This window comes from Oncorhynchus keta, chromosome 3 (assembly GCF_023373465.1).
Source record: "Oncorhynchus keta strain PuntledgeMale-10-30-2019 chromosome 3, Oket_V2, whole genome shotgun sequence".
Classification (NCBI taxonomy): domain Eukaryota; kingdom Metazoa; phylum Chordata; class Actinopteri; order Salmoniformes; family Salmonidae; genus Oncorhynchus; species Oncorhynchus keta.
The window spans coordinates 10,259,139-10,278,148 of record NC_068423.1 but is presented as its reverse complement, the minus strand read 5'-3'; the positions used below and the strand labels follow the sequence as shown (position 1 = coordinate 10,278,148).

The following is a 19,010-nucleotide window of genomic DNA, read 5'->3' as shown; positions in this document are numbered from 1 at the left end:
GCTGTGGTCACTCTGTAGTGCGTACCCCCAACACCCTGTTCCTAATATGTCAGATTAGTGCCCGCCACCTGTTTGGAACAGCCACTTGACTACGTCCTTTTCACAGGCAGTTCCAGATATCTCTGTCAAGAGCTTATTCGTTTTAGTGTTTGATACCTAATTGTGGACGTTTACATCGACTAATTGTTGATGTAGGCTAATTTGGCCGCGAGGGATTTTATATGCCCCCCCTCCTCCAAGTAATAAACAGTTCCAAGTGATTTTATTATGCCCCCTCAAGTAAAAACAGCTCCAAGTGATTTTATATGCCCCCCCCAGTAAAAACAGCTCCAAGTGATTTTATATGCCCCCTCCCAAGTAAAAACAGCTCCAAGTGATTTTATATGCCCCTCCCAAGTAAAAACAGCTCCAAGTAATTTTATATGCCCCCCCCCAAGTAAAAACAGCTCCAAGTAATTTTATATGCCCCCTCCCAAGTAAAAACAGCTCCAAGTAATTTTATATGCCCCCTCCCAAGTAAAAACAGCTCCAAGTAATTTTATATGCCCCCTCCCAAGTAAAAACAGCTCCAAGTAATTTTATATGCCCCCTCCCAAGTAAAAACAGCTCCAAGTAATTTTATATGCCCCCTCCCAAGTAAAAACAGCTCCAAGTAATTTTATATGCCCCCTCCCAAGTAAAAACAGCTCCAAGTGATTTTAATTTTGGAAATCTGTTCCAAAGTATTCCCACGCAGAATAGAGAGATACATTTGATCGGACACAAATGTAAGTAAGGTTTGAAATGATAATGTATTTGTCATCATATATCTGTTTGGGCTTCTTGCGGTCAATATGCAGTCTACAAATTATTTGGAATTATGTTCTGGCCATCCGCTCAAAAAAGTAAATCCGCTCAATAAAGTAGCTACTGTTTGGGGTCTGTATTCTGACTATTAATTAGTTGTTTTTGCCTGTAGTGCTGGGGTCAGTCACGAGGGAGGAGGAAGTGTAGGGGAATGAGGTCTTATCTGCTGACTGTGTAACCTGTCTGTCTGGGTAGATGACAGATCTGGGGGGGTGGACCAGTTAACAGGGATGTGTTTGGACTTCCTGTCAACAGCTGTGCCTTGAATTCCAGGAAGTGTGGAGTTTGCTCTTTTTTTTGCTCTTTTCCTTTTTTTTCTGGAAGGGGCCCTATCTTTCCTTCGTGCTGATGGGGGCCAAAGCGCGGCCAGCAGGCACTTCCACTTTCTCCTGTTTCACCAGTCCTGCACTATCAGCGGTTTGGCAGGAATCATGGAAGGTCGTCCCCTGACCCACCAGGGCTGAACTTCCCAAGAAATAAAGGACTTTCGGTGTATTTTGACCTTTCGCTGGGCTGAATCGTGTTGACACATTTTGAATAGAAATGTATTCCACTGCCAAACTGCAAAGTCTATCCAACATCCATTTTCTACTCTGCTATGTCAGATCATGCCCCTGTTACTCTTGCCATACAGGTGTTTTCTTATACAACTTTCTAGATTTCGCTTGTTGTGGCTATCTCAGGGCTCGCCTATCAATTCGTCCTTGAGGCAGATTCCTCTGCGTTTCAGCTCAGTTCCTTCTTTGAGTTCCATATTTCCTGTGTTCAATTGCCCTGTCTGTCACGAGTCAGAAGATCACTGTAGGTGAGTTACACAAACCAACCACAACCATTTTGAGTTGACGTCACGGTGAAAAGGTTTACAATGGGTGTCAGCAGTGGGATCACACCGCTGACAGCAATCAGATGTGCTACTCTAAAATTATAAATTGGCTTCATGAAAGACACTGCAATTGTTGTACAGCAGCCCTGTGTGTGTATCTCACATCATATCCCACTGGAGTCCACTGGAAACATGTGATAAGTCCCATGATGATCCTGCCCCATTAAACTTTTTTTTTTTTAAGTGAATCAGAACAATAACAACACACTCCCACCTCCCTGTCATGTGCTCTTGCATGAAGTTCCTATTCCTACACCTGATGACTCAACACTGTCAGTAACATTTAACAAAATGTTTAAGCTTTGGTTTTTCAACACCTCCTAGTAGGTTCTGTGCCCCGGGAGACGGCCGTTACGTGAATGAGTCTATGCTCTTGGCTGGGGATTAGGAGTTTAATAGGATTACCCAGCCCCAACCCGTCCGCCCCTCGTGTCCTACCCCAGCACTACCCCACTCGGCTGGGCCCGGGCCGGTCACCGCACCTGCCTGGTGCCTCTGCTTAGCCCTTAATCGTATTAACCCTCAGCCACTCACAGCCTGCCTCCCCGTCTTGCCACAAGTCTACGGGGACGAGCCCATGGTAAACAGGGGACAATCCGGCTGGTCACTTGTGAGGACTGATCATTTGTGGTTACAGACTGTGAGGAAGACTTTCTAGTCGACCAAGTTGGCGGTAACCTATAAAACGTGCAAAGAAAGACGAGTGTGCGACTCTCAGTAACATGTTCTGGGTACCATGGACTAATCCCTTGAGTGGACAACGTCTTTGGGATCGTCTCCTTAACTGAAGAACTGAGCAGCACTCCTCTTGGGTTGGTGTGACCAGTGAGCATTCAGGATTCCACTCTGGTTGACTGGAGGTCGTCTGTCTCCAGTTGCTCCGAGGTTGAGACGCGGGGGCAGCGGGCGGCGTTTAAAGATGCGGTCTCTCTCCTCACCTGCCCTCCATGTGCGGGACCTTACTAGGGACCTCAGTGTCGGGCTGAGTAGTGGGTAAGTGGCCCCGAATGTTGGGCTGCGAGTCAAATGTATTGAGGTTGAGGTTTTGAGTGCTATGCTAGAGTGTTCAAGTGTTAGGGTGTCGCAATTTTTGTGCTGAGTCAGTGTTAATTGTTTTTTAAAGTTGTGTTGAGAGAGGCTGAAGTGTATCTGAAGTTGATCAGTGTTTAAGTGCAGGCTACCCTGTCGGTGGTTAGCGTACAGTGAATTTGAAGGTAGGATTGAGTGGGTTAAAAGTCTGTTGACTCTGTATGTGTAAACACAAGAAATAGAACTAGGCTTTGTCATTGGATTGACAGCAACCCTTGGAATGGTGCTGAGATTTATATCCTGTGTGTATGTAGCTACAATCCAGCCACCCTTCATGTCCTGTTGGGGGTACAAAGGAAAGTCTGGCTATCTAATACCCTTTCTTGTTACAGAAAGCAGGGCCACTGTATTATATATCATCTGAACTCAGGTGAACCTACCAATTTGGCCGTCGCAGACCAGCCAAACATGTCTATTTTGGTGGCTAAACATGACTAACTTTAGCTTTCCATGTATTTGTGTGAAAATGTGCCTGCTAATTTTAAACTTGACGAGAAGCTTCGCCCAGTCTCTTTTCAATTAAGGTCACCCCTTAAGCTTACACTAAATAGAACCCAGTGAAAGCGCCACTCTCATGCAGCGAGTGTAGCTAGACATCAGATGTATATTGCCCGTGGACCACAAACATTAAATGTGCTTCATCTTGACCAACGAGTCTGTGGGATTAATGAATTATCAGATTACCCTTAAAGACAACTGATTTTAAAACTTGTCCAGATTGCCGGGCGCTTTGTAGGGCTGTCTTAATCTGGGATGCCAAATATTCTATTTGTTAGATTTAGGCTAGTTGCTTTCAATGCATCACATTTCAACACAAACGGTGTGCTAAAGTCTGCATGTAGAACTTGGAACATATCGAGACTCGTACTGTGATAGTTGAGCGCTTCTAATTTGGTTGAAGCCGTGTTAAAATAGATCATCCGTGTTACGGAAGCGATGCCTCCGTGGTCTGTTGGTGAAGGAAACTCAGACCTGTTTTTACAGTGAAGTGATAAACAGAGATAGTCAGGTGTAAAAACTAAGCTCTAGCCCTTACCTTAGCCCGTAAATGAGTTTGTACACAATCTAAGGAACAAACGCACATACAGGCATAGAACCACAAACCATGAGTAGGTCAATTCAAGATTTTTCTGGCATTTCCACCCCTGAGACAACATTGATACAGTCACAAATTTGGGTAAATGTAGAAAAATACCTCCGTGAATGTGGCTATATGCAATTCCTGTGTGTGTACCTGAAGGGGTATTCTTCCTCCTATGTTTCTCTCTCTCTCTCTCTCTCTCTCTCTCTCTCTCTCTCCCCCTCTCTCCCCCCTCTCTCTCTCTCTCTCTCTCTCTCTCTCTCTCTCTCTCTCTCTCTCTCTCTCTCTCTCTCTCTCTCTCTCTCTCTCTCTCTCTCCCCTCTCTCTCCCCCTCTCTCTCTCTCTCTCTCTCTCTCCCTCTCCCTCTCCCCTCTCTCTCTCTCTCTCTTTTCTCTCTCTCTCTCTCTCTCACTATCACACTCTTTTATACACAATCATCCCTCTTTTCTCTCTCCCTCAGGTTCTCCCTGAGCTCTGAGTTGAACAGCCACACCCTGGTGACAGTGATTGGCGGGGATGAGGAACATTTTGAGGACTTTGGGGAGAGCAACACCTCAGAGCTGCTGCTGAACACCACTGAGGAGGGAACCGAGGGAGAGGGGGACTCATCCCACCTCCAGACCCCCGACCAGAGCAACTGCTCCTCCCTGCTACTCTCTCCCAGGTACGGGCCACCCTAAAGAACAGCAGCCAGGGTCATACTGAGCACTCAGAGTAAGACTGTGACAGCCTACACTACACGTTCATATACGACACAACTGCTATGTTTTTAAGTGCCACGAATCAGTTCTAAAACTCTGGCGTGTCAGATGAAGGTCACCCACAGTAGCTGCCACATTGTTACCAACAATAACATTACTTTATCCTAGGGCATCGTCTCTAAAGTCAAACACACAGCGCAGTTGTTGGCTCCTGTCAGGGAACAGGGAACGTGTTGAATTGCTGGATAGAGTAGCACGGTGGATTTAGTCTCTGGAAATGGTGGTGGCACATTCCCAGCTACATTCTCAGCTCCAGTGTCCTAGCCACAACCTTCCCTGGTGCTGTTATAACAAGACAGACTGGCTGTATGTTTGGAAAGACTGGAGGTCAAACATGGATAAGAACTCTCTGGGGACCTCATTTCCAGTCCACTCCCACTGACTCCTGCTCCTGAAGGGCGAGGTAAAAAAGGAACAAGGGCAAAGTTCACTTACTTAGAACTCTTCCTGTTGCTGCTTACTCTTTAGAGCTACTGCACACCATACACTTACACATATCCAGTCATCAAGGGTAGACATAACCAAGCGTGTTTATTGAGTGGAATTCAGCCAAAACGGAGAGTTACAGGCTTTCCATAGGCTCGCTAACAAAGCTGGCGTTTGAGCCAGCCACTATGGACTATGTTAAGTCTGTCTCACCTGACCACACCTGATCACTCACTCCCCTCTCTCTTTCTTCTGACACAGTACTGCTCTGCCTGAACACTCCTGAGCACTTCCCCTCCTCTTTTTCTGCAGCCGCTCCACCCCCTCCTTCTCCCACACTCTGTTTTCATCAGAGACCCTAAGCCGGATAATGCGTAATTCCCATTTGGGTGATATTTTTCCCTATCTTTCATGCCTGCAAATTCTTAGCCAGCTAACTGCCTGGGTTTTTCTCGGTCACAATATGGAAATAAGCCGGTCCAAGTGAATTGGCTTTAATGATTCCTTCCGAGTTACCAGTAATTCTAAACCTTTCCCTCCCTCTGTAAGTCACCCTTTTACAACCGTCAATTCCTTCCAACCAGAATGAGTGGGCACTAAGGCAATTTGAATGAGGCCATTGTGATTCAGGAGCATTGTGGTTAGTGCAGTAGTGTATGCGGTGATGCCGAATATTTCTCTGACCCTCTCCACACTGCTGTGTGTAAACACACTCCTCTGTACGCACAGGACGCTAACCACTCTCCTCATCTTACTAGACACACACACACACACACACACACACACACACACACACACACACACACACACACACACACACACACACACACACACACACACACACACACACACACACACACCTAGATGTTACACTGCTGCTTCACTGCCACTCTGTCTACAAACCCACACTTCTGCATCACTACTACTGCTCCACACAAACCCTACTGCAGCTGTTACTTCACATAAGTGTCCTTCACTACAGGCCAGCCAGCAGAACATGCCTGAGACAGCACAGCAGTGATTCTCAGGAACCTATGACCACCTCGAGACACACACGCCACACTTACAGGAATCGAGGCACACGCCACACATACAGGAATCGAGGCACACGCCACACTTACGGGAATCGAGGCACACCCCACGCATACAGGAATCGAGGCACATGCCACACTTACAGGAATCGAGGCACACCCCACGCATACAGGAATCGAGGCCCATGCCACACATACAGGAATCGAGGCACACCCCACGCATACAGGAATCGAGGCACACCCCACGCATACAGGAATCGAGGCCCATGCCACACATACAGGAATCGAGGCACACGCCACACATACAGGAATCGAGGCACACGCCACACATACAGGAATCGAGGCACACGCCACACATACAGGAATCGAGGCACACGCCACACATACAGGAATCGAGGCACACGCCACACATACAGGAATCGAGGCACACGCCACACATACAGGAATCGAGGCACACGCCACACATACAGGAATCGAGGCACACGCCACACATACAGGAATCGAGGCACACGCCACACATACAGGAATCGAGGCACACGCCACACATACAGGAATCGAGGCACACGCCACGCATACAGGAATCGAGGCACACCCCACGCATACAGGAATCGAGGCACACCCCACGCATACAGGAATCGAGGCACACGCCACACATACAGGAATCGAGGCACACCCCACACATACAGGAATCGAGGCACACGCCACACATACAGGAATCGAGGCACACGCCACGCATACAGAGGCGCACTCTTCTGAATAAATGATCAGCCAGAAAAGATGACGCGAGGAGAGGCTGCGGCGACCACACACACTCCAGTTAGCTATTTATGTTTGTTTGTGTGCTAGTTATCGTGAGCTGAATATGAACCTCACTGCAGCTCCTCAGGGCCAAGACACTAAAGTAATACATGAATGTACAGATAAAAGTGTTCCCCGTGACAGTAGCCCTTCTGTTGAAGGGGCGGGAAGAACCCTTGGTTGGAACAGCGCTCTTAGAAGGAGTTCATCCTTTCAGTTTACCCCCACACAGCTCAATTACTCACAAAGGTTCACTTTTCACAAACTCTCTTGATCCCCGACACTTCCTCTTCTCCATCACGATGCACCTCCCTTCTCCGTCACTCACTCCCCTTCTCCTCCTTTCCTCCTCTCTTTTTCTCCCCAGCACCCCCACTACTCTCCCTGCCAGCTTTCAGAGCTTCCTCAGGGAGGAAGCGCTGGACTTTTTCTGTAACCAATGTCACAAACAAATCTCTCGCCTGGAGGACCTCTCCACTCGCCTCAATTTCCTAGAGATGAATAGGTAACATTCCCCACCACCACTAAGGTTATCCCTTGTGTGTGTGTGTGTGTGTGTGTGTGTGTGTGTGTGTGTGTGTGTGTGTGTGTGTGTGTGTGTGTGTGTGTGTGTGTGTGTGTGTGTGTGTGTGTGTGTGTGTGTGTGTGTGTGTGTGTGTGTGTGTATTGCCGTGTTGAATAGGTAACACACACTGCTCTCGCTCCCTGTGCGTGTGCTGTCCTGTTGTGTTCCGTTTGTAAGATGCACACAGGTGTGTTGTGTTTAATACTGTCAAACAGGCGGACACATGCACAGAGTTTGACAGCGTTTGCGTGTATGTTTTTGAATAGGTCGTCACACACATCTCCACTCATCTTGACTCTTCAGTGCACGTTTGTGTGTGAGTTGCGGTGTGTTGACAGCGTTAGTGCTTGGTTTGACTCGGCTTTGGGGAGAACCTCTCACTCAAACTCAAGCTTGCTCGTGGTGTCTGTACTGTGGCGTTATAAATGAGGTTTCTAAGGTTCATAATCGATGTTGGTAAAGGTGAGTTTGGTGGACCGCCGCTCTTTGCTCTAGCTGTTGGTGCCAGGTGGCCAACAGAAGGTTTGCCCAGAGTTCCCATTGCTCGTATCATTGCATGCCCTATGAGTTCCATGCATACATATCTCGCATCCTGTCAAGGTCATGGAAACAATTCCATGTGTGCAGTGACAAACGTTGCAACAACAACAACAAAAATATGCTAAACCTGAATTGACTTCCAGGTAATTGACATCATTGGCAGTGGTGCATGGCTTATATCATTGCTCTCATATTCCATTTAAAGTACTCACTCTATTACAGCCTTACAAATGGATTGAATCATCTTGTACCTGTTCAAGCATGAGTGCTGATGGAAAAACCAACCTTTTTAACTGATACACATGCTTTTGTGTCTGGGTTGTGTTCATTAGGCACCAAACGGATGAAAATGGACTGAAACAGGGAGTGACTAGGCCTACCTTCTAGACCAGTCCAATAAAAAACATGCATTTTTGTTTTCGGGTTGCATTTCAAATGCGGGCGTGTGTGTGTTTTATTGCTGTGACGTATCTGCAGACGTGCATATTAACATGTACCTTACATTAGGATCCTGTGCTCCCCGTATGACAACCTCTTTATCCCTCTGCTTTTTGGAGCGAGGGATGAGGGGGTGGGGAGGAAGGACACCAAGAGACAGACGCTGTCTCTTTCATCTGTCTTTTCTCCCTTCTGACTGGTCTTCTGTTGTTCTACCCCCCCATTCAGCTCCAGCAAGAGGCTGTCCAGCAAGAAAGTAGCACGGTAGGTCAAAATTAGTCATTTTAATCAATTCAGTAGAATATTATTTTAGTGAAAATATGGTGTATTTTGATGAACACAACTAGCTATCTTGACTTATCGTGAAGTTGAAAAGTGAAAAGTTTTCCAAGACGGAACAGTTTTGAGCTGCTTTTTAAATTTTTTATCACAAACATTTATTTCTTCTCCCTGACGTTTCAGACACCTCCTCCAGAACAGCTCCATGACGCTGGACAGCATGAGTGAGCTGTCCCGGGACATACTGGACCTGGCTGACACCGACATCACTGACAAGGTCAGAGTTCAACATCACAACGTCATAAGATTATATACCGAGTTTATCAACCGTGTCAAACAGCATTATACAGCACTGTATGTCAATGTAAAGAAAGAGTTCAGCGTCAAACAACACATGCAGTGTCATACACAGTATCATACACAGTATCATACACAGTATCATACACAGTATCATACACAGTATCATACACAGTATCATACACAGTATCATACACAGTATCATACACAGTATCATACACAGTATCATACACAGTATCATACACAGTATCATACACAGTATCATACACAGTATCATACACAGTATCCTACACAGTATCATACACAGTATCATACACAGTATCATACACAGTATCATACACAGTATCATACACAGTATCCTACACAGTATCATACACAGTATCATACACAGTATCATACACAGTATCATACACAGTATCATACACAGTATCACACAGTATCATACACAGTATCATACACAGTATCATACACAGTATCATACACAGTATCCTACACAGTATCATACACAGTATCATACACAGTATCCTACACAGTATCATACACAGTATCATACACAGTATCATACACAGTATCATACACAGTATCATACACAGTATCATACACAGTATCATACACAGTATCCTACACAGTATCATACACAGTATCATACACAGTATCATACACAGTATCATACACAGTATCATACACAGTATCATACACAGTATCCTACACAGTATCATACACAGTATCATACACAGTATCCTACACAGTATCCTACACAGTATCATACACAGTATCATACACAGTATCATACACAGTATCATACACAGTATCATACACAGTATCATACACAGTATCATACACAGTATCATACACAGTATCATACACAGTGTTATACTTGCATTGTTGGGTTTAGAGCTTGCAAGAAAGGCATTTCACTACCTGTGCATTTGACATTAAAACTTGAAACTACTGAACATAAAATAAAAATATCATCCAGTTCTCAATAGCATCATTTAAATGCAACAAATCACGTGTCAATTCTACACAGTGTAGTGCCACTTGTACCCCCCCCATTGTGGGCTTAAAGAGATCGTAATAAACAAACAACACTGTTCTGTGCTAACCCTCACCCCATCCTCCTCCCAGGTGCTCCTGCTGGAGCGTCGCGTGGCGGAGCTGGAGAAGGACTCGGAGGCTAGTGGGGAGCAGCACGCACGCCTCCGCCAGGAGAACCTGCAGCTGGTGCACCGGGCCAACGCCCTGGAGGAGCAGCTCAAGGAGCAAGAGCTCCGCGCTGAGGACCACCTGCACCAGGAGACCCGCCGCCACAAGGACGCCCTCACCAAGCTGGAGCGGGAGAGGGGCCTGGAGCTGGAGAACCTGCAGGCTAGGTATGTGGCGGGTGGGTGTGTGGTGTGCGTGTCCATAAAGACGAGGAGAGAGGTTAGCAACCTGTGCGTAGCATCCTCAGCTCTGCCCAGGTGTGTGTGTCTCTGTGTGTGTGTGTGTTACTGTGTGACTGTGTGACTGTGGCTGGGTGGCCAGCAGGTGTGCCTGGTACATAGGCCTTTAGAGGCTGTGATTGTCAACACTGCTCCAATGATTGCGTCGGTCAGTGACATTGTGGGGCTTCACTGACACCTACTGGTTTACAGCTGATTCAAATCATCCAAGCTTGATGATGAGTTGGTTATTTGAATCAGCTGTGTAGTGCCAGGGCAAAAACTGTGCACCCAGGAGGGGCCCCAGGACCACCCTCACAAAGCCCTTGAACCCAAAGCTGTTTCTCAGTAGAGTAGACTTGTAGCAGGTAGCTGCCAAAATAAAGGAAACACTTGAGTAAATACACTGCCATTCTGAGTGATCACCTTCAACCTATGGTGAATCATGTCTATCCTGATGGGAGTGGTCTCTTCCAGGATGACAATGCCCCCATCCACAGGCACCGAGTGGTCACTGAATGGTTTGATGAGCAGGAAAACGATGTTAACCATATGCCATGGCCGTCTCGGTCACTAGATCTCAACCCAATTGAACACTTATGGGAGATTCTAGAGCAGCACATGAGACAGCATTTTCCACCACCATCAACAAAAACCAAATGATATAATTTTCCATGGAAGAATGGTGTTGCATCCCTCCAATAGAGTTCCATACACTTGTAGAATCTATGCCAAGGCTCAATGAAGCTCTTTTGGCGGCTCGTGGTGGCCCGACTCCTTAAGATACTTTATGTTGGTGTTTCCTTTATTTTGACAGTTACCAGTAGGTGTCACAGTAGGTCAGTTGTTGCCTGACTACCCAGACTCCTTGCTTTGGCCAAAGGCCACGCCCACGGACATTAGTTTCTTCTCCGCAATGAATCTGGATGTGAGTACTCCCTGACCCTTCACCAAATGCGAACTTATTCGGGCCCGTCTGATTGGTCCAGAAACCGATGGGTTGGGCCAGAGCAAGAACACATGCGGGTAAAGCGGTGGTTTGAAAATGTGTCATTGGCTTTGATACTTGATTGGTTAGAGACGATCCAATCTCTGATGACTTTGTTTTGTACAACACCCCTCGTGCCCCTTGTCACCACAGTCTCAGACTAAAGCATGTCGCGAACGACAGAGCAGCGGAAGAATGGAGTGTGAGTCGTCAGGCTAGGTCAGTTGTACTGTATCTGCTCAGCTGTGAATGTGCCAGTGTGTGGAACAGAATGTTCATTTAATTTGTTGAATGAATGATTTGAATAGATTGAATTGGTTTTGTCAAATGTGTTGTGTACCGCGGCTCTAACATTGGTGAATGTAATTTAACTGCGCAGTTTTCTGCCCTAGGCTGCAGCAGCTGGATGAGGAGAACAGTGAGCTGAAATCCTGTGTGCCCTGTTACCGCGCCAACATCGAGAGACTAGAGGAGGTAAGACCACTGTCTTCTCTCCTCCTCCTCGTCTTTCTTCCCCTCTTCCTACTCCTCCCTTTCTTCTTCATTCACCTCCCTATCACCTCCAGTTTCCTTCTCTTCCCCCATCTCCTTTCTGTTCCCTCCAATCCCTTGTCTATTTACCTCTCCTCTCATCCACCTCTTCTTTCCATCTACCTCAACCCCCATTTCCCAAGTTTCCTTCGGAAGTTTCCTTCTCTTCCCTCCCATACCTTGTCTGTGTATTTCTCCTATTATCTCTCATTCCTCCTCCTTCTCGTTCGCCCATCAGGAGAAGAGGAAGCTGGAAGACGAGGTGGAGGACGTGACGGAGCGGATGAACGAGGAGCTTGAAACCCGGAGGAAGACGACCGACAAACTGACCCACGAGCGCCACCAGAACCAGAAGGAAAAGGAGCACATGCAGGAGGTGAGAGGTCACGAGGTGACACCTGTACATTGCAAACTGTACGTCTGTCTGACTCGGAAGGCACGTCAAATGTGTAGGGCTGTCCTGTCTGTTGTTTAGTTTTGGTCTGTCGATGAGTAGGGTTCATTTTTGCTTTTCGTTATTTCTCTGCTGCTGGGTAGAACTTGTGTGAAAAAATATATATATATTTTTTTAACGTTTTCTATTTTTCAACCTACCCCTCCAACCGTTGGTGACTAGTTGCTCTTGCAGAATAGACTATTGCTGTATCTCTCTGTAACAGCGGTCTTTCTCTCTCTCTCTCTCCTATCCCCCTCTCCACCAGCTGATTGAGGACCTGCGGAAGCAGTTGGAGCACCTGCAGTTGTACAAGCTGGAGGCAGAGGCTAGGAGAGGACGCTCTCCCAGTGCCGGGCTGCAGGAGTACCAGAGCCGCACCCGCGAGGCCGAGTTGGAGCAGGAGATCCGACGCCTCAAGCAGGACAACCGCAGTCTGAAGGAGCAGAACGATGAGCTGAACGGCCAGATCATCAACCTGAGCATCCAGGGAGCCAAGAACCTGGTGACGGCCTCCTTCTCCGAGTCGCTGGCTGCCGAGATCAACTCTGTGTCCCGGGGAGAGGTGAGTCACAATATAGATAGATACATGTAAACAGTAGATACACATAGATGTACATGCCATAGATATACAGAGAAGGCTAAGCATAGATACAAGGCCATAGATATGCAGAGAAGGCCAAAAATGTACAGGCCATAAATATACAGTACCAGTCAAAAGTTTGTACACACAGCTGGCAGATGCAGTGCAGGTATAGCCTACATGATGACATTATTATAGGCAAAAGGACAGAGCGAGATTATTTTAATTTGTCAAACGGCAGCCGAGCATCAATCATTACGTCACCAATAAGACCCTCGATATTTATTGGAAAGCAGCATCAAGCTCATCGCTGTGCACTTTCACCACCCTGTGAAGTTCATCATAACTTATTTCATCTGTAGCCTAATAAACTGCATGATTTCCCACGTCGTAGTGGGAGGACCACACGTCATCGCGTGACTCCAAGTTTACTTCCATATTATGGTTATTATATCAATGTTTGTTCATAAAAGTGTTTCTACTGCCATTGGATAGAAACGTGGTTAGTGAGACTAACAATTAAGGCAGCCCCCGCCCCTCTCTGATTCGGAAGGTTGTGTTAAATGCGGAAGACACATTTCAGTTGAAGGCATTCAGTTGTACAACTGACTAGGTATCCACTTTCCCCCTTTTAACCTTGATGATTAAAGGTGGAATAAAATACATTTCTTAAGACTTCTGGTGCCCAGATCTTTCACGGTTATTGCAGAACTCTGTATTGTATATCTTGTTGTGCCGTTTTACCATCTTGAATCATTTTTCAGTGCAAATGAAAAGGTCTCAATAAGTTACTATCCTTGTAAACATTAGATATTTTTTTTGTGTGTTTTTTTTCAGTTGATGGAGGCCATCCGCAAGCAGGAGGACGTCAACTTCCGACTACAGGACTACATCGACCGCATCATCGTGGCCATCATGGAGTCCAACCCCTCCATGCTGGAAGTCAAGTAGAGGTGGCCGTCTTGGAGTAGGGCAGCCTGGCGGCCTCTCCGCCTCGCTGGACTGCCATACTAGGATAGACTGGCTAAACACTTAAAGACTCTGGCTACTGAGACTGACCACAGAGAGAGCAATACCTATTGAACTATACTAGGTGGGGGAAAAGTACTCCAATTATCATTAAAGAAGATGTATTTTTTTTGTCACTGTTGGTGGCTGTTGTCTATGAGAAAATAAGCTACATGGTTTAACGTCCCTGGGATTTGAGCTTTGCTTTGTGTATGTGTCTGTTCCCCCTGTATACAGTAGGCTTTGGTTCTAATGACTTCCCTGCATTTGGGTGGAGGGACCTGAGTTTTCCTTGTGTGCCTGAGGTTGTGTGTGCAAATGTGCTTTCTCTGAGGAACTCTTGGAATACATGGAAGACCTGGTTAATGGATCACTGTCCCCTTAAATATCTTCTTGGCAATGAAATCTTGTGAGCCCCAATGCTAGCATGATTCTAAAATGTATTGTCCTTGCACTACATATCAGCCGATACCATCTTTCACCATGAGCTCAGTAAATGAACTCCTGGGGTGTTTTGGGAGCGTTCTCCTGTATCGGACTGAACCGTGTTTAATCCACGTTTAAACCGTATGAAGCACTGGTCAGGGGACGAGGTCAGATGAAGTTGACCCTGGCTGCTCTCTTGAACACAGACTTGCGGTGGCACCTACTACATAAACCGTGTCACGTTTGCAGTGTAAGTCTTTATCCTGGTTTGACTTTTGACTTGGATTATATTCCCAGTGTGAGTTAACGCAACCCAGGTGAGGGACATTTCCTGGGGTAGAGGACAAGAAATGCCCTGAGGGTTAGTGTGTGTGTGTGTGTGAGAGTGCATGCATTTGTGTATGTGTGTGTTACGTTTTTTTTTGTTGTGTTGCTTGCAATACTTTGTTTTGAAAAAAGGTTAAAAAGGTTTGGTGACTACAATGGTAGTAACACGAATGACATGTTCATTCTTGTGAGCCTCAATGTCTCCACAGTGAAGCTGAGTGGCTCATTGTTTGCTGTATCTCCGTTTGTTTTTACAATGAAACAGAGTCCTAGGGGGTCAGGCGGGGTAAATACTCCAATACAAGAACACTTCTCCATCACATCAATTCCTTTTAATGTAAGCTCTGACTTTGAGGTAGTTGAAAACGGACAAATACTGACATAAATGTTGGTCATACTGACAGGAAATAATTGGATTGTTTAACTTGGACACTAAATCAAATGGAGAGAAAATGTTGCTGTGTTGTTTTTATTTGAGCTGAGTGCGCTGGGAAGTGTTGTTCTTTTATAGTGTGACTGACCCACCTGATCCTTAATGGAGCCTTGCTGAGTGAAAGTGAAAGGGAGCCAGTTTATCCAGTGGGAAGGACATGTCTGGTCTGCTTGTAACCAAAAACATTTACTGGATAAGTAAGATGTTCAGACAGAAAATGCTGAATAATTTGACTAATGAATAATGTCTTATTGAAGGAATAGAATCGGTTCATTTTTGGGGGGTTTAGACAAAAAAGTATTATTTGTATTACAAAAAAATATAAAAAAATGTAAAGTTTATTGTGAAGGGATGTAATCCTAATATGACGATATATTGTTTTAAAACAATATGAATGAATTAAGAATGCTGAATTGATTTGAAAACGGACCTTTTTTGAAGAGGTGACATGTCGTTACTCTCCCGCAGCTTTTTGATTTAAAGGAGCGGAACATGTTCAACACTTAGATGAAGCAATAATGTTTTGAAGAACAGTGGAGAACGAAGAAGAACAGACGTCGTGGACAAACGGACGTCAGCAAACCAACAAAACTCCCTTGTTTTACTGTATGAGCCTCAGTTGACTAAGCACCAATCTGAATTTCCGGGAACTTTTCGCCACATTTCTGGACGTAAGCAAGAGGAAATGAGAATGGCAGACTTTTACTACACGTCATCAGTGCTACCTATTCACTAATGCACTCCCTGAGACTGAGATACTGGACATATTGAAGGATATCACTGTTGCTGACTCTTACTTGCTGGAACTGCTGACAGCTTGTGGTTTGTCCCTGGGTGAAAGGGATGAACAGCAACGTATACTGTACCAACCATCGCAGCTATACTAAAAAAAAAACTACCGCAGCCACCTCCACCACCTATAAAACTCTTGCTACAGTATGTCACCACGCTTTTCTCCTCTTCAGCGCTCCATGGAAAATGGCCTTGGGTGTAAACAACTTGTACATGTCATTTTCCCCCCGAACCTTTAGATTCTAGGTATTTTTATAGTTGGGGGGATTGCATTTTTCATCATTTTCTTTTTGGTCTTCTGCTGAAAAATAATATGATCTGGTCTTGTGTACGCCGCTCTCGCATGTAGCCCGTACACGTCAATTTCTCCCATCTGTGAATCACATCCAGATATGTATTCTTCATTTCACTTCACAGTCCCTGCCCTGTTGTTTCTCTCTAATAGCAGTTGTTTTTGAGGGAAAAGTTTGTAAATAGTTTTGGAATCTATGGATTCTCAAGGGAAACTGGCATTCAGCGGATTTAATGGTTGAAAATCCGAAGGGGAAATAGTTGATTTGAGAAAAATAGTTGATTATTTTAGATTGAAATGTATATCTTGTACTCAAGGTAGCATACAGTACATTTCAAAAGTGTTGCATTGAGCACCCATTGAATTGGCAACACTGGCGTGCTTCAGTCTCGTCTGACCAGTTCAAAATGTCTGTATATGGTGAGGTCTTTCCACTTCAACCCAACTGAGGTGTGATCCACTGTAATGCTGAGGTTGCAGACAGTGTCCTCATGAAGGGCATTGTCATTGTAGTCAACATCAGTGACACATGCCAACTCTGTTATCGCCCCACCTGAGAACAGGCACTGCACAGAACTACTGATCACTATTGTATATCACTTTCTGAATCTTTAAAACCGATCATTGGGTTCACCGAACCATATCATGAGGAGGTCAGTGGAGTTGCACTGTGCCTGATGCCTCGGGACAGATAGTGAGGCCTCAGAAAGCCAGCCCACAGTGTGGCTGAACTGTCTTGAGTGGTTCAAGTCATTCTGCCTTTGAGTGTAATAGGTTGCTTTCCCCAGCAGATATGAGGCTCAAGAGGCTTCAGCCAATCATTTACTACTACAGCAGCCAGTGGTGCATTCCTAGGAGGAAACCATAAGACATATCTTCCCCTATCTTACATGGAGACAGCAGCAGGATTACCCTATTTTCTGTTTATTCCTTGTTTATTTTTCATTTCAGACTGTCTACTGTAGTTTAGACAGCTAATTGTGAGACTTACACTAGCATGATTGCTAGCTGACTGATTAGACTAAGACCAGAGTCCTGTCCAGACATTACACTTGATTCAATGGGATTCTCTAATGCACTTTAAACACGTTCCAATTTCTTTTTAACCACATCATTTTAAAACTGACCAAAGAACAGAAGTTTTACTTCTCACTGACCATTTTAACTATCGGCTCACACTCTTCCTTGCTGAAATTTGAAAACGTTATCATCAGAAGAGTAATTCATTATCATTGCTGAGTCCAACTCTGCCCTGAAAAACTGGCCTGCTAGTCTTAACACTGTGCCTCTCTCTCATAATTCTCCCTCTTACTAACCTGATGACGAGCCCTTGGAAAGCACTGACCGTATGTGACTGTCAGTTTGTTAAATTATACTTATAAAAACTTAAATGTGTATATAAAATGGTTTGTGATTATTTTTTTTTGCTCTCACACTAGCTTCCAATGTCCAAAGAAAGTTTTGCTCAAGGCACAAACATCACTACTATAGTAGTGCATGGCTTGCCATTTAAAATGAATGGGAAGGGAAAAAGAGAACATTGTAGAAACAAGAATTGTACAACTGAAGTTTATTCTTATTCTGAAGGATAATGTATTGTTTACTGCTCTATGTTTTTCTTTGAAGGTCCTCTGAATGATGTAAACCTTGTTGTTCTTGGGGAATTATAATTTCAAGTCATTGTAAAAAGGTAAGAGAAAACAATGAAGTAAGATTAGAAAATAAATCAAATAATAAAATGATATTTTGTTTGATCTCGTTATTTCGTGTGATATTGCTCATCACATTTCCATACAAGAGACTGCGTACATGAAGACATAGTGGTATCTTATTATAAAATTGATTACATTGTTTTTTCCCCCTCGTCAATCTTCACACAATATCCCATAATGACAAAGCAAAAACTGGTTTTTAGATATTTTTGCAAATATATGTAAAAAAAATAAAACTGGTATCACCTTTACATAAGTATTCAGACCCTTTACTCAGTACTTTGTTGAAGTACCTTTGGCAGTGATTCTTCTTGGGTATGACGCTACAAGCTTGGCACACCTGTATTTGGGAAGTTTCTCCCATTCTTTCTCTGCATATCCTCTCAAGCTCTGTCAGGTTGGATGGGGAGTGTTGCTGCACAGCTATTGTTAGATCTCTCCAGTGATGTTAGATTGGGTTCAAGTCCGGGCTCTGGCTGGACCACTCAAGGACATTCAGAGACTTGTCCCGAAGCCACTTCTGCGTTGTCTTGGCTGTGTGCTTAGGGTTGTTGTCCTGTTGGAAGGTGAACTTTTTCCCCAGCCTGAGGTCCTGAGCACTCTGGAGCAGGTTTTCATCAAGGATCTCACTGTACTTTGCTCCGTTCATCTTTCCCTTGATCCTGACTAGTCTCCCAGTCCCTGCCGCTGAAAAACATACCCACAGCATGATGTTGCCACCACCGTGCTTCACCATAGGGATGGTGCCAGGTGTCCTCCAGACGTGACGCTCGGCATTCAGGCCAAAGATTTCAATCTGGTTTCTCATAGTCTGATAGTCCTTTAGGTGCCTTTTAGCAAACTCCAATCGGGCTGTCATGTGCCTTTTACTGAGGAGTGACTTCCATCTGGCAACCCTACCATAAAGGCCTGATTGATGGAGTGCTACAGAGATCGTTGTCCTTCTGGAAGGTTGTCCCATCTCTACAGAGGAACTCTGGAGCTCCGTCAGAGTGACCATCGCGTTCTTGGTGACCTCCCTGACCAA

General features: G+C 45.2%; 1 protein-coding gene across 3 annotated transcripts in view; it reads left to right on the top strand.

The window, feature by feature from the left end:
- rab11fip3 (RAB11 family interacting protein 3 (class II)) overlaps positions 1–18,013 on the top strand; it is a 49,849-nt gene extending 31,836 nt beyond the window's left edge. For 2 of the 3 annotated variants that reach the window (XM_052488576.1, XM_052488586.1), the window contains 9 exons: positions 4,360–4,563; positions 7,283–7,420; positions 8,687–8,722; positions 8,921–9,014; positions 10,163–10,407; positions 11,839–11,920; positions 12,216–12,353; positions 12,679–12,975; positions 13,831–18,013. In XM_052488576.1, coding sequence (XP_052344536.1) covers positions 4,360–4,563; positions 7,283–7,420; positions 8,687–8,722; positions 8,921–9,014; positions 10,163–10,407; positions 11,839–11,920; positions 12,216–12,353; positions 12,679–12,975; positions 13,831–13,944 — 1,348 coding nt within the window. In that variant the 3' untranslated portion in view covers positions 13,945–18,013. The remainder of the gene's footprint in view (positions 1–4,359; positions 4,564–7,282; positions 7,421–8,686; positions 8,723–8,920; positions 9,015–10,162; positions 10,408–11,838; positions 11,921–12,215; positions 12,354–12,678; positions 12,976–13,830) is intronic. The other variant, XM_035748199.2, reaches the window with a different exon arrangement.
- The last annotated feature ends 997 nt before the right edge of the window (positions 18,014–19,010 follow it).